This window comes from Bos indicus, chromosome 17, assembly GCF_029378745.1.
Source record: "Bos indicus isolate NIAB-ARS_2022 breed Sahiwal x Tharparkar chromosome 17, NIAB-ARS_B.indTharparkar_mat_pri_1.0, whole genome shotgun sequence".
NCBI lineage: Eukaryota > Metazoa > Chordata > Mammalia > Artiodactyla > Bovidae > Bos > Bos indicus.
This window is the reverse complement of record NC_091776.1, coordinates 52,365,734-52,388,641: the sequence shown is the minus strand read 5'-3', so window position 1 is coordinate 52,388,641 and position 22,908 is coordinate 52,365,734. Positions and strand designations below refer to the sequence as shown.

Below are 22,908 nucleotides of genomic sequence, written 5' to 3'. Positions count from 1 at the left end.
GTACTCTCTCAGCTTACAAAGTACCTTATATTAATGAAAACAGAAAAGAAACAATCTAGCGACAGTCTTCTCAAGTTATACCCCTGTACCTTTAGGTGTTATTTTTAATCTGATACAGTTATTATTCACATAAAGCTTAACTATAATAATGATAGAATGACAATTTAATAAAAATGATGGCTTCATAGTATGTGAGACAAGATATTAATCACATCCTTATCATCATTTTCTTATTTAGGATACAAATGAAGAGAGTTCATTCAGGCTATAAATTAGTGGAGACTTTTGTTTTTCTGAGACAGATTTTATTGTTTACCCTTTAATTTTAAATAAAGTAACTTAAAGAATATTAATACAGTGATAACATTATATGCTTAATTGTTAAGAAGGGCTATTATACATTTCAAACTAAAGTGATTTGTACTACCTGCACTTTATATATTGCTGGAGGAAATGGGCACCTGACTGAAGTTTTTCTGTGAACGCAGTTTTCTGCTGCTATCAGCCTGCATGGGATTGCTATAGTCTGGTTCCCTAGTCTGACCTGGTAAATACCCTGTGGGCTTTCCCATAGTTCTGACTCCCACCTCTTCCACCAACTTGTGTGATTCTGAACAAGTAAATTTAATTTCTTTATACTTCAGTTTCCTAGTTTAAAAAAAAATTACTAAGGAGATATACATTCCTTTATTGTCTTTAAAATCCAGTGTGTATTTTTTTGGCGTGGGGGTGGGGGCTGTGCTGGGTCCTTGCTGCTGTGCAGGGGCTTTTCTCTAGTTGCAGCGAGCAGGAGCTGCTCTTTAGTTGAGGTCCACAGGCTTCTTATTGCAACGGCTTCTCTTGTTGCAAAGCACAGGCTTAGTTGGCACACAGGCTTAGGTGCTCTGCGGCATGTGGAATCTTCCCAGATTAGGGATCAAACCTGGGTCTCCTGCATTGGCAGGCAGATTCTTTACCACTGAGCCACCAGGGAAGCCCTCAGTTTCCTAATTTATAAAATGGCAATAACAACACGTTATTTGTAGCTGTGAGGATTAAATTTTAAATATGATGCCTGCAAGGCAAGGATCTCAATGGGGGAACTATATGTTGAAATCTATGAGGTCATGGTTGTCACAAAGATAGTGGGAGCACCACTAGCATTTAGGGGGCATGGTCCAGGGATACAAAACACAGGACAGTCTCCACAATAAGGAACTGTCCCCTGTCCATTTTATGTTGTATTCTGCACAGTTTTCAAGCCACCAAATTGTCCAGGAATGCAACTACCAAGATGGTTCAGAACTTGCTCAGAAATTACACGCCATTTCAGAAAATCATGTCACCAGCTACAGTGCTGGTGCATCAGTGCAAGGCAGCTGTACCGTTCTGTGCTGATAGCTGCTGTGCTCATGGAGATCTACACAGAGGTAAATGCTGGACTGCTTCATTATGTTCTCTAATGTAGATACATCTGAGCATTTATATATTTACATATTATCTTACTATAAATAAGTATTATTACTCCTTTATATCACAGGACATTACACTGACTTTTTTTAAAAGCATATACAAGCAGGTTATATTATCTGTGAATTTCATTTCAGGCCAATATAAGTTGATGTTATTTTAAAAGCTGTTATAAAAAGGGAGCTTCAGGTCTAATAAGGTTGAGGGCCACTGACAGAAAGTATCTCGTATACCGCCTGGCAAATAGGTAAGCAATAATCATCAGATAATTGTTATTATTATAATCAGTAGTGCTAAATAATTAAAATGCTATAGATAATGATATGCTTTACAATTTTCTTATAATCATAGAAATATTAGCAAGTACTTTAAAATGCATTAGAGAAGTTGCCTGGGGGTCCAGTGATTAGGACTCGGTGCATTCACTGCAGTGGACTCAGTTTCAATCCCTGGTCGGGGAACTAAGATTCCACAAGCCACACAGCACAGCCAAAACCAAACAAAAAGAGTATCTTAAAGTATTTCTACAGAAATGTGTTAATAGATTCTTTCCTGATAGAATAAAAATATATAACCTTCCTGAGTTTAAGCAGTGATAAACTTTGAGAATTCCAGAAGAGAAGTTTTAATAAAAGAATTCTAAAGAATCAGGTCATCACCAGATCTCTTCCAGAGCTCTGCAGAAGGTTTAGTTCTTTAATAATGTACATTAGCTTCTTACAACTGGTAGAAATCAGACAAATGTTACTATTCCAAAAGAAAGGTATAAACATGAAATTCAGGGAAGAGTCAGGAATAAGACTTACACGATATTTACCCTCCCATTCTTTCTAAAGCACTATCCTAAAGCATCAGAGACCTTTATTTTCATATGTTACAAAAACACACAAAACAAATTCAAGAAGTTTTACTGAAATGGCCAAAATAGCATTTCACTTTCCGTCAAAGTACGAAATAGCTTACAAAGCTCTTCAGTGAATAATCAATTATATGCCTACATTATGAAAATTAAAGTCAGTTAATACGAAACATAATTTTAAAAGTCTGTTAGATCACAGAAGAAAGGGCAGAAAGAAACCAGTTCAAATGTTAGGAGGTTTAAGCGGCTAGCTGGTATCCTGGCATGTAATAATCTATGTCTTAAATTCACAAATATAATCTGATTCTGATTGAAGATGTTGATTTCAAAGATTTCACATAAAACTTTCTAGTTAAAAATGAATTTACCAGACGTCAAGCCACATTCAGGCAATTTGCCTCATTTTTTTTTAAAGCACTAGGGGACACATTTCATAAAACATTCCATTATTATTTACATCATTTTACAAGGACATTTTATAGGTCTTTTGCATTAGCACATACTGATCATTATGTGGAAAAAAAAGTATAAAAAATTAAAGTTTTCTTTTAAGTTTGCCGTAACAGTCATTTTTATAACTCTAACGATTATCGATAATGAATATAAGTAGCTATTACTGATTTCTTAAACCAGATAATCTTTCATTCTATTTATTCCACATTCTGAAAATTAACACAGATTATAGTCTTAGAACTATAATTAACATTTAAAACAAAATTTACTGCTCTCTAAATAAAGAATTTAATAATAACGTTTTATACATTTCTACAAAGCATTACCAACCTAGCCTTGGAAAAGTGTATCGTGGGCATTACTGCATGACACAAAATTTACATATAAATATTCTTTTAACTATTAAATTTTTATATCGCAATTTAACCTATGGACAAAAGAGCGAGCCACTTGACCTGAATAATCAATGTAAGTCAATAAAGCACAGCTAAACGCAATAAGGTACGAAACAGAAGCCTTATTTATAAACAGAGCATTCAAAATATTTCAAAGTGAATTTATGTTTTACAAAATCATGACAATTCTGTTTAAGTTACTTAAAAGATTAGGATTAGTAACAAACATCAATAACTTGGTTGACGATTCTCATTTTTCTGAAAAAAGACATTTTAGTTTATAAAAACTAACAAAAAACCTAACAAAGTATAACAAAGTATTTTAGTTCACATTTACAATATATAAATTAGAATGTCTAATTTATATATTAGTGAATATATTGTTAAAATGTACTTTTTATCATCTTGTTCACATTTGTTCTATATTGTTCCTTAATTAATATACTTGACTGCTTTATTCTAGCAATAACTTAAGTATCATGCTCTTTAGAATATAAATTGCTAGTAATTTAGAGTTTAGTAGAGGCATATTCATAAACAGAAATTGTTTAATTCCAAAAATAAAACAAAACTAGATACCTCACAGTTTTTCCAAAGTTCCGAATCAGTCTTTCCACTGTTTTGTAGCTCTTGCATTAAAGAGGTGAGGACTTCAACTGTACCTTGAATTACAGATGGTCTGGTCTTCCCTGAGAAAGAGGATACCCCATTTGTACTAAGGTGGGGACTACTTCTGTTGAAACATAAATAATTCACATGGTTTTCTTCATTCTACCAAAGTGTTGAATAATTCAGCAGTTCAAGATTTAGCAGAGCAGTACAAAACTACTGATACTTAATCCTACTTAAGAGCACCTCATTTGCTGAAAATCTGATCACAAGTTTGTCCGTGAAAGGAAAACAGCAGTGAAAAGACAGATAGCACTTAATTATATTTTTAAGAACAAAACAGAAAGACCTTCAGAAGGGAGAGAATACTCCAAAGTAGAGCAGAAGATAAAAGTGTATGCTAAACAATAAGGAAAATTCTCAGTGACTCTGATCTAAATTACTCCAGAGGAGTATTTCACTCCACTTTAAGAGCAGTCCTTTATTGTAATAGAGATCCTTTCTCCACTGCCCAGAATTACAGTCACGTCTTGTTAACTGGATCCCCCTAATTTGGCATGATAAGCTCATGCTTATCTTTGCACTGTCTTTGAATAAAAGTAGTGCCAAGCAAATTAGTAGCAGATATTCAGGACTTATTTAGCCTATTCAATGTATAAAATAGCACTAATTTTTCCCAGGAGGACTGCTTTTCCAAATCTGAGAGGAGTTTATTTCAGATTTGCTTTATAAAAACACAAGGCATAATTAGGGACATTAAAATTTATTTAAATTCCAACCACTGAAAGGTCATTTTTCTTTTATTTATTGATACTCTGCTTTGTTTTACAAACAATTTGTGACAAAGAGGACACTAATGAAAATAACAGTAATATAATAAAGAGTTAGGATCAGAAAAATACTAATAAAAATTCAAGGGAAAGAACATAATATGGTATTCATTAAGGGTTTAATACACAATTACAGTTGTATAATAATCAAGTTTAAATTTGGCCAATTTAACTGCCAGTCACAATAAAAGGGAGACAGTTCAGTGACATAATTTTCATTAGAAAGGCACATTTAAGTTGCTCCAGGCAAATCAAACACTATGTTCTAAAAAGGATTTCTTCTAGAAGTAGATTTCAAAAGGGCTGCCAAATGATGACACAGGAAACAAAAAGCGTGGCCAACATTCAGGAAGTAGGTACAGATTACGATGGCAAGTGTTTCTGGACCATGTCCCATGCTTTTTTTTTTCTTCTCCCTTTTTACCCTACTTTATGCTTTCTCATTTTATATATTCTTGTAAGCTGCCTTAAATTTCTCCAGAGGAGGGCAAAGAATAAACAAATCTTTTAAGGAATTTATTTAAAATACACAATTTCTTCAAGATCTATTACTGTGTGCAAGTTTGCTCCTTTACCAGTAAGCGCCAGACTGCTGTGTTTCTGCTTTACTGTACTTGCTTTTTATAGGTGATAAATGGCCTCTGCCTCTTTGCTGTTTGTAAGCTAATGCAAATTCTGAAGCTGGGGTGCTTTAGTTCATGGGGTCTCAAAGAACTGGACATGACTTAATGACTGAATAACAACAAAAAGTTTAGAAACCAAATAATCAACTTGTCTGACCATGTAAAAAAATGAGAGTAAACAGGCCCTGATTCAAACAAACCAAACATGGGATAATTTAAAAAGAAATGCATAAAATGCATTGTTTGGTAGCATCTATTTTGTCAACTCCGCCTGCTTTTTTGCTAACTTCCTAGTATTCAATTTTTTTTCAATCTTGAAATTGCTACTTTCAAGACTGGTGAGGTATTCCTGCAACATGAAACATTATTTTTCCTCTTAATTTCAAAATGGAGAAACAATATTTAGGCAATTAAATTTTAAAGATATGCTTGTAATTTACCAAAAAAAAAAAAAAAAATGTAAAGAGAACTGCATCTAGCAAAACAAGTTCTTTTTCACAACGTTCCCCATACGAAAGCGTATCTCTGGGAGAAATGAAGAACATGGAAGTACTGAAATTATTCTTAAACAACTGTCCTTGAACGGTTCCTGATCTCAGTTTTCGGGTTTTAAAAATGCAAACAGTAAGTATGACACTATTTGTATAAACTGGCAAATTATGCAAATGAAGTTATTTTGATTTGTCATTACATTAAAAAATCTATTCCCATTCTTACCTATTAGTATTTAAGTTCAGTCCAAGAGAATGAGGAGAATTTTTTATATCAGATTCTATAGAAGATGAAGCTTTCTGTGAGGGCTTCCCCAAGTCAAAATCTTCCATAGTGTACAGAAATTGTTACACGCTCTCATTTGAAAATTCAGGTTCTTGCACTGTTTGAAGAAACTGAATCTGAGTCATCTTCAGATGCTTCATCGTCTACAGGCATTTTCAGTTGCTGACATTCAGAAGTGAAATATCTGAAGGTCCCAGGAGAGTCTGAAAATGAATGGGGAACAAAATACTATTACAAAAAACTTTGTCAAACCTTTAGAAACCTTGATCCTTTTATACAAATCTACATTAAGGATAGCAACACTTTTCGTAATAGCCAAAATTCAGAAACAACTCCAATGTCCATCAACTGTTGGATAAATAAATGTGGTGTATCCATATGACGTGAAGAGCGGATTCACTGGAAAAGACCCTGATGCTGGGAAAGACTGAAAGCAAAAGGAGAAGTGGGCCGCAGAGGATGAAACGGGTAGACAGCATCACTGACTCAATGGACACGAATCTGAACAAACTCCAAGAGATAAGGGAGGACAGAAAAGCCTGGCGTGCCACAGTCCACTGGGTCACAAACAGTCAGACAAGGCTTAGTGACTGAACAACAACAATCCATATAATATTTCTCAGTCATAGAAAGTAATAAAGTGCGGAATTATGCTACACTGTGGATAAACATTTAAAACATTATGCTAAAGGGAATTCTCCGGCGGTCCAGGGGTTAGGGCTCAGGCCTGTCACTGCTGTGGGCCCAGGTTCAATCCCTGGTGGAGGAACTAAGACCCTGCAAGCAGCACAAGGTGTAGCCAAAAAAAAAATACACACACACACACATACACACACAAAATAAAAGAAGCCCAACAAAAGACCATATTATATGATTCCATTTATACAAAGGATCTAGAGTAGGCAAATCTATAGAGAAAGAAAGGAGACAAATGGTTGCCAGGAGCTGGGAGAAGAGAATGAGACTGACCAAAATGGGCATAGGGTGTCTTTCTGGGGAGATGAAAAGTTCTAGAATTAGACAGTGGTGATGAATAGCACAACCCTGTGACTATACTAAAAAAATCACTGAATTGTACACTTTAAAAGAATAAATTTTATGGTAACTTGTATCTCAATAAAAAATCTACAATAACAGTGATTTACAGAAGTAGCAGTAGGAGTTGAAGGCAGGAGAAGGGGTCAACAGAGGATGAGATGGTTGGATGGCATCACTGACTCGACGGACATGAGTTTGAGTAAGCTCCAGGAGTTGGTGATGGACAGGGAAGCCTGGCGTGCTGCAGTCCATGGGGTCGAAAAGAGTCATACATGACTGAGCGACTGAACTGAACTAGTATTTTTTCAGGTAACGTTTCAAAACTTTAGATGCTTAATAAGCAAGGTTCCAGACACAATTCTGTGTAATAATTGGAAAACTTACATGCCTTGTTCATTCCTTTTTTTTTTTTGGTTGTTCATTCCTTTAATACATTTTATCAAGCATGCTTGTTGATTTATACCATGAACAGATGAATAGGAACTACTTACTATTTAATTTGGTATTGAAAACAGCCAGTTAAACTGTTAACAATGCTTGTTTCCCCACTGAAGGTGGGGGTGGAAAGAATGCATTTTGCACTGTATACTATATACATAGAGTACTTTAAATTACTTCTGAAAAAATAAACTATTTGCCAGGTCCACTAAAATTTAACTGAAGCTAGATGTACAGAGGTAAACTGGCTATAACAAGTCAATTGCCTCCTTTTTAAGGAATTCATGTACTTAAAAAAAAAAAAACCAAGCCAAGGAATAACAGGGGGAAAAAAGAATAAAAGAAAACCTATGCTGCTGACAAGATGGAAGCTTTAGGGGACGCAATGGAGGAAAATAATTCTGGTTCCTCTACGTTCCCACTTTCTACGGCCTGGTTTTACAAAGGACAACGTTGAAAGAAAGCATCAGCTCACAAAGGAACCGTTTCCTTCAGGGACAGGTGTGAAGGCCAAGGGTAACCCGACCTAGCTAAATGGATTTCTCCCCAGTGACTCAGCCCATCACCAACGACAAAGGATACTGACAAACTCAGGGGCCGCACCTTCCATCTGGCAATGAAAATACCTGAATTCAAATCACCTTGGTCTTCCACCAGGAAAACGCAAGCTCTCTGGGGACATGGATCTGCATGCAACCCCATCTATTATTTCCCCCGTTAAGTTAATCCGGATGCAGTAGACCCAGATGCATCTTGAAATGTGATGATGCCTCCCCAGCATAGCGTGAAGGTGGGGAGAGGGATGCGGGGGGATGAGTTTTTTAAAAAAGATATACAATGCAGAATTTTAAGAACCTGATGGAGAATGGATATAAGAACGGAGACGTTTTTGTATCTCCCACAAACAAAATATGACGCTTTGGATGCCCCCAGTTCCAAAAGGGTAAAAGGGAGTTAGGAGGAAAGGGAACGACTGATACGGGGTCTGCTGAGAATATTAAAGTTAACCAGGCGTTCTGCTTTGTTGGGAACCCGAGAAGGGGAAAGAAGGGATGATTTCAGGTTTTGAGGCCAGATTCTGACATTTTCGCGCTGACAGCCAGACCGCCGCTGCTGGTTCTCGCCTAAATCGTAGTCAGCAGGGAGGCCGGAGTTAAAACTGTCGGTGCAACAACTACATTACTGATTCTCAAAGGAAGCCCAGGAACCTGGTCAAAAAAAAAAAAAAAGAAGAAAAGCGAAATCCCTCAAGCCCCCCGCCCCTGGGGAAGAGGCGCTCAGCGATTGGGCCGCGCGGGTGTCACTCAAGGGCACAGAGTCTAGAAAAGGCGTACGGACCGAGAGAAAGCCCCCACACGCCCGCGGGCTCCGGTGGGGTGGTGTCACCTGACTCTTGTCTTCCCCCGCCCTAACCCATCAGCACACTCAGGGGTCCGCTGGCTCGGTGTCCTCGACGTCGCGTCCCCTGTCCCCTGCGACTGGCAGCTCCCAGCAGGCCGGCGGCCACTTACCTGGCCGCCGCTCCCACTGCCGATGTCAGGGTCGGGCGCTCGGCCTCTCGCGACCGTTAAACTTGAGGGAGCGTGCGCGCGCCCGGCGTCTTGGTCGCGATTGGTTACTTGGAAGGGGGCGGAGACGGCCGTGCTGCGGCGAGCGCTTCGGCTTCCCTTTCCTGTCCCCCAGCTCCCACCAGAGACGAAGGTCAGCCGCCGGGGAAACGAGAGGGGCGGGGCCTGCTGTCAAGTCCTCTCCTCTGATTGGCTCTCTGGGAACCTACGGCAGCCACGCGGGAAAGACTACTTAGCTTCCCGCATGCGCAATAGGTAAGACGGGGGGGCTCTCAGGCCTGAGGGCAGCTGCGGCTGGAGAGCCGCGCGTGCGCAGACCGGGAAGCGAGTTAGTGATCCCGCTCCTGAGGTGATTTCGGTTCCTCTAGAACATTGGGGGCGGAAGGCCATTCCTGAGGTCAGGTAAGCGTCTGTGGAGAAGCTCGGCATCCACACGGTTGCCCACGATCATCAGGGGCTCTGGAGAGAGGACTGGGAGCTGGAATCCCTGAATTTCCCTGTTTTGCGACCGAGTCGCGCCGCCCATTGACCTGGAGGCCCCACTGGCGGTGAGATGAAGCCGGCCCGTACACCTGAACTAAATTGTCCCTGGATCTGATTTACCTTAGGCTGGTGGGGGGTCAGCACTGGGCTCTTCACGGACTTGGGGGGCGGGCGAGGACGAGAGCCCACCGTTATGGGGAAAACAGTTCCACCGAAGCCGGAGGGCAAATGGATCGATGCTCATTTACTTGTTCGGCGGAGCCTTGGGTAGCTATGATCATGCAGCTGGGCCTGTTTTAGGCATTGTGAGGGTTTTGCTCCTGCCAAGCCTTTCGAAGGACCACAGAGAACCCACGTCCCTTCCCGTGGGCCCCCCAGCCCATCTCATACGCAGTGTTTAGTCTGCGTTTTTCAGACGAAAGTACTTTAAAGTACTTCCAGCTCTTAGATTTACCTCTAAGTGTCCTGAACCCCCAGTAAAGGCTCATCGCTAGCCCTGTCCTTAGGTGTGCCTGAGAAGCCAGGATGCAGGAGTAGAAGGATGCAGGATGCAGAAGCCAGGAGCAGATGTTATTTGCCTTTGGAATAACGAATCTGCCAAGAGGCGTTTCATCTGGTCAGAGCCTTGTAAAAACACCTAACAATTTTGTCTCAACAGTAAAAATTCATTCTCTCCAAAATCTTATCAGTGTATGGAAGATCTCAAACGTAAATAAATCAAATCCTCCTCCCAATTGTGTTAATCCACCAATCAGTACTGTGTTTAATACTTAGACTAAATCAAATTACTTTTAAGCACACGGCTGTATTTTCAATGTCTATTTCAAGTCCATCAAAAAACAAAACAAAAAGCAGTTTTACCGCTAATTTCAGTTGGTTAAAAATCTATAATTGAGATACTGTAGAATCTTGCACTAACACAAGAAAGGGAGAGTGGATTCCTGGGACAGCTCCAGGCAAAGGGAGGTGTGTTTCCTTCAAGAAAAATGTTAACCCCAACATCGAGTACTGGATATTAGTTCCTAATCATGCACTAGGCAGGAGAGCATGGCTTTTCGATACAGAATCAGATGGATTTTGTTTAGTTTCAGTGCATTTGTTTTTGGCAGTGTGATTTTAGGTAAGTTTCAAAGAACCTATTAATCTGTTATTAATTAGTAAGCCAACATGTTCAGGAGCTAGTATTCTGATTAACCAAGTTATCTTGTTAACCAACTGATATGAAATATTTTGGTAAAGGTACTCACACCTTATTTCTTAATTTAACCTCTTTGAAGGAGTCTAAATTTTTACAAATTCAGAGTGGAAATTGCTTTTGACTAATTGGACTAAAAAGAAGCTTTATAAAAATAACTAGGGAAGAGAAGGCTTTAGAAATACAAGTATGTGCCGTGTGTGCTGTGCTTAGTGACTCAGTTGTGTCCAACTCTTTTCTATCCCATAGACTGTAGCCCGCCAGGTTCCTCTGTCCGTGGGGATTCTCCAGGTAAGAATCCTGGAGTGGGTTGCCATGCCCTCCCCTAGGGGATCTTCCCAACCCAAGGATAGAACCCAGGTTTCCTGCATCGCAGGCGGATTCTTTACCATCTGAGACACCAGGGAAGCCCAGTAACTATTCATCTAATTTAACCTCCCTCTCCTCATACTGGAGATTTTGCATTACTTGTGTGTAAGCTTACACTAATATTTTATGGCTTTATAAGAGTGTGATTACCATATGACTTTATTATAACATCATATTGCTCAAGTGGGGCTTCCCAGGTGGCTCAGTGGTAATGAATCCACCTGCCAATGCAGGAGCCACAGGAAATGTGGGTTCAATCCTTGGGTTGGGAAGATCTCCTGGAAGAGGAAATGGCAACCCACTCCAGTATTCTTGCTGGGATAATCCCATGGACAGAGAAGCCTGGCGGGCTACAGTCCATGGGGTCACAAAGAGTCAGACACAACGGAACGACTGAGCATGCATTGCTGAAGTATTCCTCTTTTGCCATGAAGGCTTCAAATGACAGTTTTGAGTGGAGCTCCTTGATTGGGATAAGATTAAGCTATTCAGTAATACTGGCTGTTAACTGCTTGAGGCATTTAATGTCTATTAACCAGGGTGTTACTTGGTGTCAGTAATTCTTATATCCAAACAGCTTGTCATTGATGGGGGTTGGGGAGGGCTGTCCCCCACAGGAAAAATGAGGAACTCTAAAACTAAAACCACTGGACATGAAAATAAATGATCAGGTGTACATTTAAATATGGTGTATTTAATATCAGGTGTACATTTTTTTTTTTACCTTTCCTACCCCTCATAATTTTTCTTACTATATCAGATAATTCCTAAATATCTGTATATTTAAAGCAGGACTTGCTTTGATGAAGGTAGTTTTTATCTTTCACTTTGAAACCAGCTGGGAAGTCAGGCTATATTCTCTGCATCATAATTACCTCTCTGGCACTTGATTTCATAGACCACAATTATGACCTCACCAAACAGCGAGTCTTTGATGATCGCATGGTCCCCAAGTATTTCTTAAATTGGACCATACCAAGTAAAATAGTTTGCAGGTCATGTTCTAGATATCTTTTCTCTGAGCTTTTAAAACATAAGTCCATGAAATAATCCGTTTGCAGACTGGGCTTGTGTTTTGTCAGCCAGAGGTTGCTGAGCTTTGTGTGCTTTGGAGCACCACTAAGTGCTTTAAATCTATGGCGACCTGTGCAATTTTTTGTTCTCTTCCTAGGTGGTATAACCTCCATTTTACAGATTTGGAAACATGGCCAGAGCTGCACGGTGAGTAAATCATGGCGTTGAGACACTGACTCAGGTCACACTGACTACAGAGCAGTAGTCAGTAGTAGGGACAAATAATGGAGAGAAAGGGTCAAGAGGAAATTGAAAATGAGCTAATACTCTTTAAGGAGCTTGGGGAAGAACAAATCTGGAGATGTTATGAAAGGTTAAGAAACAAGGGTTGGGAAGGACAAATTTAGTTTAAGAAAATGGAATGTTCTTCCAAAATAAGTCTTCCTGAAATATTCCACATAGTATGCATCTCATCTTTTATTTGTATGACATACAATAATGTATTTGAATGTGGTTTGAAAACAGACATCCTAAACAAATAAAAGGCATCATTAATAGAGTCTTTGCAACTTTTCGAGAAAAATGTGGAGTGTAATCATTGCTGCTTTTTTGTGTGTCTGTCTTATTTTGATAGCATAGTTGATAAATAACAGAGTTCTGTTAGGCGCCATAAATAGAAGAAAATCACAGTGATGCACCCAAATAGGAAAGGTGTAATTGTGGATTCAACGTTTTCTGTTTAAAAAAAACTGAATGGGCTGTTGGTATTGTATGAATTGAAAGCTTTTCTCTTTATCTACTTTATTAGTTGTCTTTAGAACTGGGCAGCAGTAAGCCTATTGAATTTAAACCAAACTCAGGAGTGGTCTCCTTATTCTCTTGTCCTCTGTCGTCAGCTCTGTCCTTTTGACAGCTCTGTTGTCCTTTCCTGCTCAGTCCATTGTGCTTTTTTTTTTTTTTTTTTGAGAAATAGTTCTCTGGAAACACTTACTGTGGCTGGACGGTGCTTTCTCTTCAGTGGAGAACCCCCAGCCTAGGAAGTGACAGGGTCTGTGTCAAGCCTGAGCCACGGTTCCCTGGGGTTCTGTTTGGGGATGTGTTCCAGCCCTCATGAGGATTTGGGTTTCCCAGGTAACTCAAACTGTAAAGAATCTGCCTGTGATGCTGGAGACCTGGGTTTGATCCCTGGATGGGGAAGATCCCCTGGAGAAGGGCATGGCAACCCACTCCAATATTCTTGCCTGGAGAATTCCATGGACAGAGGAGCCTGGCGGGCTCCAGTCGATTGGGTTGCAAAGAGTTGGACGTGACTGAGCGACTTTCACTTCACTTCTTCATGAGGATTTCAGGTAATCGGAACAGAAGCTTGAGCTGGATGTGAAAGGGAAAGAAAGGGTGCTTTCTCTTTACTCCCATTTGGCAGGGAACACCAAAACACACTTTTGGGTTTTTTTCAAATGTATTTACTTATGGATTGGCAGCGTCAGGTCTTATCTTAGTTTCAGCACACAGGATCTTCCTTGAGTCATACAGAATCTTTTTCTGCATCACACAGACCCTCTAGTTAGTTGTGGTGCGGGCTTAGTTGCGTCATGGCAGGTGGGATCTTAATTCCCAGACCAGGGATCAAGCCCACGTCTCCTGCATTGCAAGGTGGATTCTTAATCACGACCACCAGGGAAGTCCCCCAAACACACTTTCAAACTATAGATTATTATTAAGCATTTCTCAGAAAATCCTCTCACTTAGCTTCTGGTGCCATCAGCTGGCCATTTTGTCTTTTTAAAAGCTCAATGAATTTGGTTCTTCACCCTTGATGAGATCATTGTTTTTGAGATCTAGTTTATCTCCTTCAGGAAGGGGAAACAAGACCATGACTAAGCAGGTAAACAGCCCTGCTGCATTCTGGCCTCAACTTCTGAAATATTACCAACATAAGAGACAACAAGCTCTGAAAAGCAGCTGGAAGAACTTGCTAATTCCTGTGTCCTTTGCTTCTCAAACTTGAATGTGCTGCTGAATCACTTGAGGATCTTATGAAAACGCGGGTTCTCATGTAGAAGGCCTGGGGTGGGACCTGAGATTCTTCAGACCCAACAAGCTCTCGGTGGCGCTGCTGCTCCATGGACCACACTGATTGGAAGACTCCAGAACTCCCTTAGCCACTACAGTAGCCGTGAGCACTCATGGCTAGTCGAGACCAACATGTGCTATGAGCGTGGCCACACCTCAGATTGTGCAGACCTCATATAAAAAGGAAATCTCAATAATTTTTATAGTGATCACATGTTGACCTAAGTATATTTGGGATGTACTGGATTAAGTAAAGTATATTGAAATTTACTTCATCAGTTGCTATTTACTCTTTTTAGTGTGGCTTAGAAAATTTAGAATTTCACACGTGGCTTGTGCTGTATTTCTGTTATACATTGCTGTTCTAGAACATTAATGCAATAGAAGCAACATTTTTGGTGTTCTTTTTTTCAGATGACCCAGTTTCTCAATCCCCTCGTGACCATTTCACCTGCTCTTTTTGCTCAACTCGACATTTATTTCATTCTTTTCTCCAAATGTCTTTCCTCTCTTGCCTGTTCCTTCCCTTTCCACCTTCTCCACCTCCATCATTGTCAACACGATCCTAAGACTCTTACCCAGCAGTCATATAATCCTAAGAGCCAGGACTGCAGGCAGCAGCCACCTTACCTGAGAGCTGGTTAGAAAGGCAGGGTCTCAAGCCCCACCCCTGGTGGGGGACTTCCCTGGTGGCTCGAGGGTAAAAGCATCTGCTTACAATGCGGGAGACCCAGGTTCGATCCCTGTGTTGGGAAGATCCCCTGGAGAAGGAAATGGCAACCCACTCCAGCACTCTTGCCTGGAAAATCCCATGGACAGAGGAGCCTGGTAGGCTACAGTCCATGGGGTCTCGAAGAGTCAGACACGACTGAGTGACTTCACTAGTCACTAGTCAAGCCCCACCCCAGACCTAATGAGCTGCATCCTATTTAACAGGATCCCTAAAGAATTTGTGCATGAAAGTTAGAGCCATGAAAGTGTGAACTATCACCTTTCCTATTGTTGTCGTTTAGTCACTCAGTCGTATCCGACTCTTTGCGATCCCATGGACTGTAGCCCTCCAGGCTCCTCTGTCCATGAGATTCTCCATGGCAAGAATACTGGAGTCAGTTGCCATTTTCTCCAGGGGATCTTCCTGACCCAGGGATCGAACCTGCATCTCCTGCTTGGCAGGCCAATACTTTACCACTGAGCCACCTGAGAAGCCCCATCTTTGCTAAAGCACCCCATTTCAGTGAATCTCCACACCTGTTCCTTTGCTTAGTTTGGATGATTCCCACAAGGTTGATACACTAAGAAGTTGTGTCTAAGAGGAAACTAGTACTCTACCTTTCTAAAACATCATCAGTGAATGGTAGGCAAATGGCATCCAGAAGGTGGATCCAGAGCTAATCCTGAGCCTTCCAGATTTCAAATACCTTCTCTGTGTCTAAGATGCACAGGTAGTAACCTCCCCTTACCACTCTCCAGAGCTTTTGAGCCATTGGTGAAACAAGCCTCACCTCGCTGCCTCTTGTTTAAAGTCTGTGTGTGCTCCAATCACAGGCCACATTCCAGAGCAGAGCATGCCACCCCTGAGCTGGGTGTCTGTCTTGGTTTGGGCTGATCGAGTAAGCCAGAGGAAGGACTCTGCCGGCTCCTATCAGGAACAAAGGCACCTTCTAGGATGCAGCTTCGAAGTCCTGAATAACCAGCCTTCCGGGTGACAGGGGCACAGTGAAGTCTGAGAACCACTGCTCTCTGGCATCTCGTCCATGCTAGGCTCTGGCACATACCTTACTTACAGACGTCTCCATTTCCATTTTATGCTGCAGTCTCAGACTCATTGAGGCATATAGTAGATGCTGAAAATATTCATGGAGCAAGTTAATGTTCCCTGTTGTAAAGGCATCTGCCCTCTTATCTCCAGCTTGACCAAGTGAGAGAGCACGGCTTTAACCTAAATTGCAGTCAGCTGTCTAGCGCAGAAGCCGCCCTCCAGGGAAAAGCAGAGCGGAGGGGAGTCAGGGTGGAGACCCCACCCAGGCCTGAGGCTCACACCAACAGGAAGGAATCAGGGCTTGCTGTTTCGACTGCCGGTTTCCCCTTACTCACACTGCTTGTTACTTTTTTTTTTTAATGTCAGGATGAGCTCTAATTTGAGCTGCTTTTATTGTTCCCCAAAGACTTTGGGTTGCTCTGTGGGTATCACAAAAACTGAAATCCAATCTGTCTTCTTCCCCGAGCTTCAGGGAAGTGGAGCCACGGGTGTGTTTGTCATTTTTAGCCATTTTTGGAGTCCAGCCAGAGCTCCAGGAGATACTCAAAGTATTTGGAATCATCCGATTGGCCGTTGGAATTAGCTGTTAGACAAAGCAGCCAGTAACTGAACACTGGGGACCTTCGTGAACTCCAGTCGGGTGGGAGACCTTCCTGTGTGTGTCAGCTCTAAACTAGGACAGAAAGGTAGACTTGAAGCACATCGACCTGGCGACAAAGCAGCTGATAAAAGTGCTCTCCTCCTCTCTACCCTTTGTCTGGGAGTTTCGCCCTATCTCAGACCTCTTTCCTTTCCTTTGTGGCCACACTGTATTCTACCTCCATCCTGCCTGGTCAGATTGCCTAACGGAAGGGCAGCCCCAGGAGAGGCACTGGGCTCCTGTTCCATGAACCTAATCCAGGGACCAGACACTAATACACAAAGGAATTCTGTTCTGTAGACTGAAAGCAGAAATAAGGGGAAGGAAATTGTGGACATCGACTTGGTCTCACTCAGTCATTTATAGGGGAGCGGATTCTTTGTTGTAGAGACGGCAGAGAAAGGCTTTATCGTTCATCTTTTCCTGAGGATGCTTCTGACATATTTCACACAATAAACAGAACCCATTTTTAAAGCACCACTTTCACTGGCATACTCTTGTTTCAGAATACCTCCCCTGGTAGCCCCGGAGCATCTTATGAACCAACACCACCTTAATTATCACCCACTGGGACTGACGGAACATTGTACTTTTCACAAAGAAGATATGAGTTTAGACCAGAGGTTCCCAACCTCCCAGGGGCTTCCCTGGTGGCTCAGCGGTAAAGAATCCGCCTGCATTGCAGGAGCCGCAGGAGATATGGGTTGGATCCCTGGGTTGGGAAGATCCCCTGGAGGAGGGCATGGCAACTCACTCCAGTATTCTTGACTGGAGAATCACATGGACAGAGGAGCCTGGCCCACTACAGCCTTTAGGGTCGCAAAGAGTTGAACATGACAAGCGACTGAGCACGCCCGCATGCCCCAACCTCCGGAATCTAAGTCCTGATGATCTGAGGTGGAGCTGATGTAATAATAATAGAAATAAAGTGCACAATAAATGTGAATCATCCTGAAACCATTCTCCACCCCTGTGGTCTATAGAATAATTGTCTTCCACGAAGACAACTGTCTGCCAAAAAAGACTGTGGACCATTGGTTTGCACCATAGTGTCAGTTACAAGATTGAAAACTAGCACTGGCCTGAAGATTGAAAAGTGTATTTCATTGTATTTATTTTCCATAGAGATGAAGAATACTGTATTCATTCTGGAAACAACCCAAGGCATCTGTACTGATAACTAAGATAGGCACTTAGATTTTAGAAAATGCACATATTTGCAAGGAAGCCACACCCACTAGCATGTTTCTGCCATAAGGTCACCAGAGATCATGTGGGGCCCAGTGGACGTCAGCCATCAGAACTTCTGGTGGGTGAAAGGCAAATGAGCCAAGAGAAACCCAGTGAAAAATAACTTGGTAGACCTTAAGTACTTTTGGCTGAAGAAGTTGGTTTAGGTAAACTCCAGTTCCTACCTGTGCTAGAGACCAGTTGCCATGAGCTAGAATGTACAAGGTTTCAAGTGGTAAAAGCAGCTGTCTAGAGCCTCACAAGAAGCAGTTGTTAGAGGAAGACATAAAGCAACTACGATTAAAAAAAAACAACTCTACATCTCTTTTCAGTGTCTACAGAATCCTCGATCAAGAAGTATTTAAGTGAGGGGCACATTTGTACTTCCCCAAATCCACCTGGGTGATTTTGCTAAAAACCAGTCTCATACCTTCAGGAGTATCAATGAAGCCCTTTCCAGAATACTACTCTTTTCTCTGAGTTCACTCAAAACCTATGTGGGTTGCATGGAGAGGGCTTGCATGTGTGCCAAGTTGCTTCAGTCATGTCGGCCTTTGCAACCCTATGGACCGTAGCCCACCAGGCTCCTCTGTCCATGGGATTCTCCAGGCAAGAATACTGGAGTGCGTTGTCATGCCCTCCTCCAGGGGCTCGTCCCTACCCAGGGATCAAACCTGTGGCTCCTGCCTTGCAATCAGATTCTTTATCGCTGAGCCACCGGAGCAGCCCCAGTGAAGAGGGCTTATTCTCCTGCATTTTTCAGATGAGAAAACGGGCCAAGGTTGTGACACACACCCCTGCCCCGTTCACATGGAGAGTACGTAGGCCTCTGAAAATTAACAATGCCTTTCAGATCTTCTGCCTTCCCTCGAAAAACAGTGGAGGCCTGTGGGACTCACCACATCGTCATGGCTGTTATTCTCCATTCATTTGTCAACTAAGACACTTCAGCTGTGTGCTAATCTTGAGTAGTTATTGAAACCTCCCGTTCAGCAGCTCTCACATTCTTCTTGAACACCTTCTCTGACTGGGAGAAATTCTGTGAGCTCCGTGAAGACCGCATCTTGCTCTCTGACCTCATGTCCCTCCCTCTCCCTTGCCTTTTACTTTGAACCTAACAGGCACCTTAATAAAAAATCAGTGGATTTGGTAGCACTAAGGATGAGTGCTGGTTGGATCCTGTGATTGGCAGTGCTTCTGAGGGAACAGATGTTCCTATTCAAATCCATGAAACTGGAAACATTAAAAAACAACAATCAGGACATTGATTGATAGTGATATTTACTGCGTCAGACTGTTTAAACTCAGCTCTAAAACAGACCACCACATACTGTCGTCTTTTCATTTTGACTTCACAGATTCTCACACACTTAAATCATGTCACTTGACTCAGATTCTAAGTCTTGCTTGGTGTCCTTTGGGGTATTTCCTCATCAAATTACAGCCCCTTGCTTTTGAATTTCACACTCGCAGCCTCTCCTTCCTGAGAAAACGGCACCTCTGGGTGCTTTGAAGATATTTTTGGTCCTTTTACAAGAAAATATTTACCAGCCGGCAGGGCATGTACTGCTGTGCTGAGAACACTATAGACAATGCAGGGCCAGGGAGAGGTATGTGTGTGGCCAGTTGTCCTGTCTGCACGGATTTCCTAAATCCCCTGCCTGCCAGATGGGTGGTGATCCTTTGAACTGGTGCATAAGAGGTGATCTTAGAACCTGAAGAAGTTCATCTAATCTTGAGAGCAGACAAGGCTGAAGGCTCTCCTCTCTGTCTGATTCAGGTCCTGAGAGCCCCTCGCCATGAGTACCTCGGGTCTGTTCCGTTTTCCCGCTCCACTGACCAGAGTCTGCCCGGTGCCCTGGGGACTCCGGCTCTGCGAGAAGCTGCCACTCCTGTCCCCAGGAACGGTGGCCACTCCAGTGCAGGCGGCCGGCAAGAAGGACCGCCCCACACTGCTTTCCCTGGACGAGCGTGAGCTTGAAGAGCAGTTCGTGAAAGGCCACGGTCCAGGGGGCCAGGCAACCAACAAAACAAGCAACTGCGTGGTGCTGAGACACGTGCCCTCGGGCATCGTCGTCAAGGTAGAGGAAGGTGGTCTCGGGGGCCCCTGATTTCTCCTGAGTGACAGCTGTGGCCCCCAGCAGTAGGGGGACTGTGGGTCTCGGGCCCGGCCCCAGGAACCCCCTCCCAGGATCCTGTGCAGCTGTACTCTTACTGCTGCTGTCCTTGAACTTGGCAGGCCCCACAGTTCTTGTCGAGCCACTGGGCTGCAGAGGGCTCTGTCTGTGGCCCTGACATGGGCTCCGGGCCCCCAAGCAGCCCGCGGGCCCAGGCTGTCTGCCAGCAGGCTCAGGCTGTCTGCCAGCAGGCTCAGCCCTTAGCCACCTGGCTGATGACTCAGATGGCTGCACCCTCCATGTCTCTCTGTCCCCCCTTTGGTAAATGTCAGCGACACCTGCCCTTCTGGAGAAGGACTGAATGAGGTAACGAGGCAAACTGGTGTCAACCCTCAGCAGAACGGGCCGACAGAGCCTCCTGAATATAAAAATCCAACCACTGATCTGAACATCACCAGCCGTCAACACATGCTGCACTCTAAGAAAGGGTGTACTGCTTTCTCTTGTTTCCTGGTTTGGTAGTGGGCTCACTGGCTCTGGAACTGCTGGTCTGTCCCGTAGCCCCAGGGCCCTGAAGGCAGCACAAGCCTCGAGGCGCAGTGGAGAGAGGATTGGCGGGTTTTCCTACACCAGTGGTACCATTAGCAAGTACTTACATATCATGTGAGCATGTTGCCAGCCGGCCCTGTTCTGAGAGCTTCACATTCACGTTAACTCTTAATCTTTATAAGCCCACGCTCATAAGGTGGAGCCTGAGGCCCAGAGAGGTTCCTCCAGCTGCCAGAGTCAACTCGGACCAAACCCAGAGTCTGGTCCTGACAGCTGTTCTTTGCTGCCATATTTCTGAGCATATTAGTTAAAATCTCAATCATTTTTCGTTTCCTCCTCAAAAAAACTGTTATTCATGAGCCACAAATAAAACTCTGAAACCTGACATAGTTAAATGTTTAACCTGTTTCATATAGCTTACTCCAAAGTTGCTCAAAGTGTTATCTTTTCACCCTAATTTAGCAGAATTTATCAAATAAATTAGCTTTGCAAGGCACTCGCCAGTTATGAGATGTTACATAATGAACATCATGGTTGACTAATAGCACATGCGTGCATGCTAAGTCACCACAGTGGTGTCCAGCTCTTTGCGACCCTATGGACTGTAGCCTACCAGGCTCCTCTGTCCATGGGATTCTCCAGCCAAGAATACTGGAGTGGGTTACCATTCCTTTCTCCAGGGGATCTTTCCAACTCAGGCATTGAACCCACGTCTTTTACGTCTCCTACATTAGCAGACAGGTTCTTTACCACTAATGCCAAAAGAGGCTATTTTCCTCCTTCAGACAGAAGTTTATAAACGGGACACACAAGAGGGCTTGCTTAGACATACTGGTTGACATTTCCAAAATTATCTGGGGACTTTCTTTGAAGGCTACTGTTACTTCTAAACAAAACAACACTCCAAATATTGGCATGGTCACAGTGAAAGCCATGTAACAGCCAGGGTGTGGGACTGGGCACGGGCTGGGCAGAGGCAGGAAGGGGCTTGGCCTTTGTCCTGCTGCTGACCGCTGGGACTCCTGACAAGTGGCTTTGCCCCTGTGGGCCCAACCCCTCTGTAAAGGGATGAGGTTGTCTAATGATTCCCAAGGTCCTGCCCAGGACACACCAGTTTCACATTATGAAATATCCTCTCTTACAGTGCCACCAGACCAGATCCGTTGACCAAAACAGAAAGCTAGCTCGGAGAATCCTGCAAGAGAAAGTGGACGTCTTCTACAATGGCGAAAACAGTCTCGTTTGCAGAGAAAAACGCGAGGCAGAGAAGAGAAAGCAAGAAAGAAAAAAAAGAGCAAAGGAAACCCTCGAGAAAAAGAAACTCTTGAAAGAACAATGGGAATCCAGTAAAAATGTGCCCTGAGAGGACTGCAGGTTCTGACTGAAAGAACCTGCCGACTGGCCTCCAGGGTGGCGGCTTTCAGAGGAGAGCGTGTGTGCCGGGCCCCAGAGACAGCCAAGTCTCTAAGTGGCAGACAGACTGTCACGAATAGAGATTTAGACTCTGAGAATAAAACTATAAAGAAACACAAGGAAGTCATTACTGGAGAAGGAACAGGGGTGCTTTTGTGGGGGAGGAAAGGTTATGGTGACAGGAGGCTTGGAGGGCCTCCCGGGCAGCTGCAGAGTCCTTTTTCTTGACCAGGGCGGTAAGTAGAAGCATATCCCCTTTTAAGCTATACATTTGTGTGACTGTATCATATTTTATCACCAAAAGTGAGAAGTGAAAGTATTTTTGAAAGGAAAAAAAAAACTAACAGACTTCTTATGGGAAAATGATAGAATTGAGTCAAACAATAGCATTTTTAGTGCCTCCTTGTCATCCGCTGGGACTGATCATTGACACGTGGATGTCCGTTAGCTTCATGTCAGGTTAAGAGAATAAAAGAAAACAAGATGGTGGAAGATTTACAGGTTGGTAGCCCACCTGCCCATTTACCCCATTAACTTAAGACTGTTGACAAGTGACCACTCTGCTGTGGAAACATACACATCATTCCCTGTACGTGGATCTACGAGTAGTAAGTTTATGAGAGATGAGGTTTCAGAAACCTGGTTTGTGAATTTGCTTAATACCATCCCTCAAGCCAGATTTGACCTTACAGATTGTTGGTGGGGGAGGGGGAGGGTTAGGCGTGGGTATTAGCTTGGTTTATTAGAACCCATCTGGAGTTTAAGCAAAAACTAGGAAGGAAACGAAAACCATAAGGTGAGAAGGCCACGGTCAGACACAGGACCTGCCTCATTTCTTCACTGAAGACCAGACTGCATGGTGGTGGTGGTTTAGTCGCTAAGTCACATCCAACTCTTGGGAATCCCATGGACTAGCCTGCCAGGCTCCTCTACCCATGGGATTCTCCAGGCAAGAATACTGGAGTGGGTTAGCATTTTCTTCTCCAGAGGATCTTCCCGACCCAGGAATCGAACCTGGATCTCCTGC

The 22,908-nt window shown here is 43.0% G+C and overlaps 2 protein-coding genes across 13 annotated transcripts in view; one reads left to right on the top strand and one right to left on the bottom strand.

Moving 5' to 3' along the window:
- The window catches only part of MPHOSPH9 (M-phase phosphoprotein 9), a 55,591-nt gene extending 46,479 nt beyond the window's left edge, over positions 1-9,112 (bottom strand). For 4 of the 9 annotated variants that reach the window (XM_019977573.2, XM_070769451.1, XM_019977575.2 and 1 more), the window contains exons 1-3: positions 8,983-9,109; positions 5,936-6,198; positions 3,736-3,889 (exon numbers count right to left, since the gene is read on the bottom strand). In XM_019977573.2, coding sequence (XP_019833132.2) covers positions 3,736-3,889; positions 5,936-6,042 — 261 coding nt within the window. In that variant the 5' untranslated portion in view covers positions 6,043-6,198; positions 8,983-9,109. Of the gene's footprint in view, positions 1-3,735; positions 3,890-5,935; positions 6,199-8,809; positions 8,940-8,982 lie in introns of those variants that run through there. The other 5 variants (XR_011561149.1, XM_070769453.1, XM_070769450.1 and 2 more) reach the window with 5 other exon arrangements.
- Positions 9,113-9,155: 43 nt separating this feature from the next.
- MTRFR (mitochondrial translation release factor in rescue) lies at positions 9,156-22,379 on the top strand. 4 transcript variants are annotated; one of them, XM_070769463.1, is made up of 5 exons: positions 9,307-9,441; positions 12,258-12,307; positions 13,232-13,449; positions 19,583-19,883; positions 21,613-22,379. In XM_070769463.1, the coding sequence occupies exons 4-5, from the start codon at positions 19,602-19,604 to the stop codon at positions 21,829-21,831; spliced, it is 501 nt and encodes a 166-aa protein (XP_070625564.1). In that variant the 5' UTR covers positions 9,307-9,441; positions 12,258-12,307; positions 13,232-13,449; positions 19,583-19,601; the 3' UTR covers positions 21,832-22,379. The 4 variants fall into 4 exon arrangements, with proteins under 4 accessions (XP_070625563.1, XP_070625564.1, XP_019833136.2 ...); XM_070769462.1 differs by lacking the exons at positions 9,307-9,441; positions 13,232-13,449 and adding an exon at positions 9,156-9,294; XM_019977577.2 differs by lacking the exon at positions 13,232-13,449.
- The last annotated feature ends 529 nt before the right edge of the window (positions 22,380-22,908 follow it).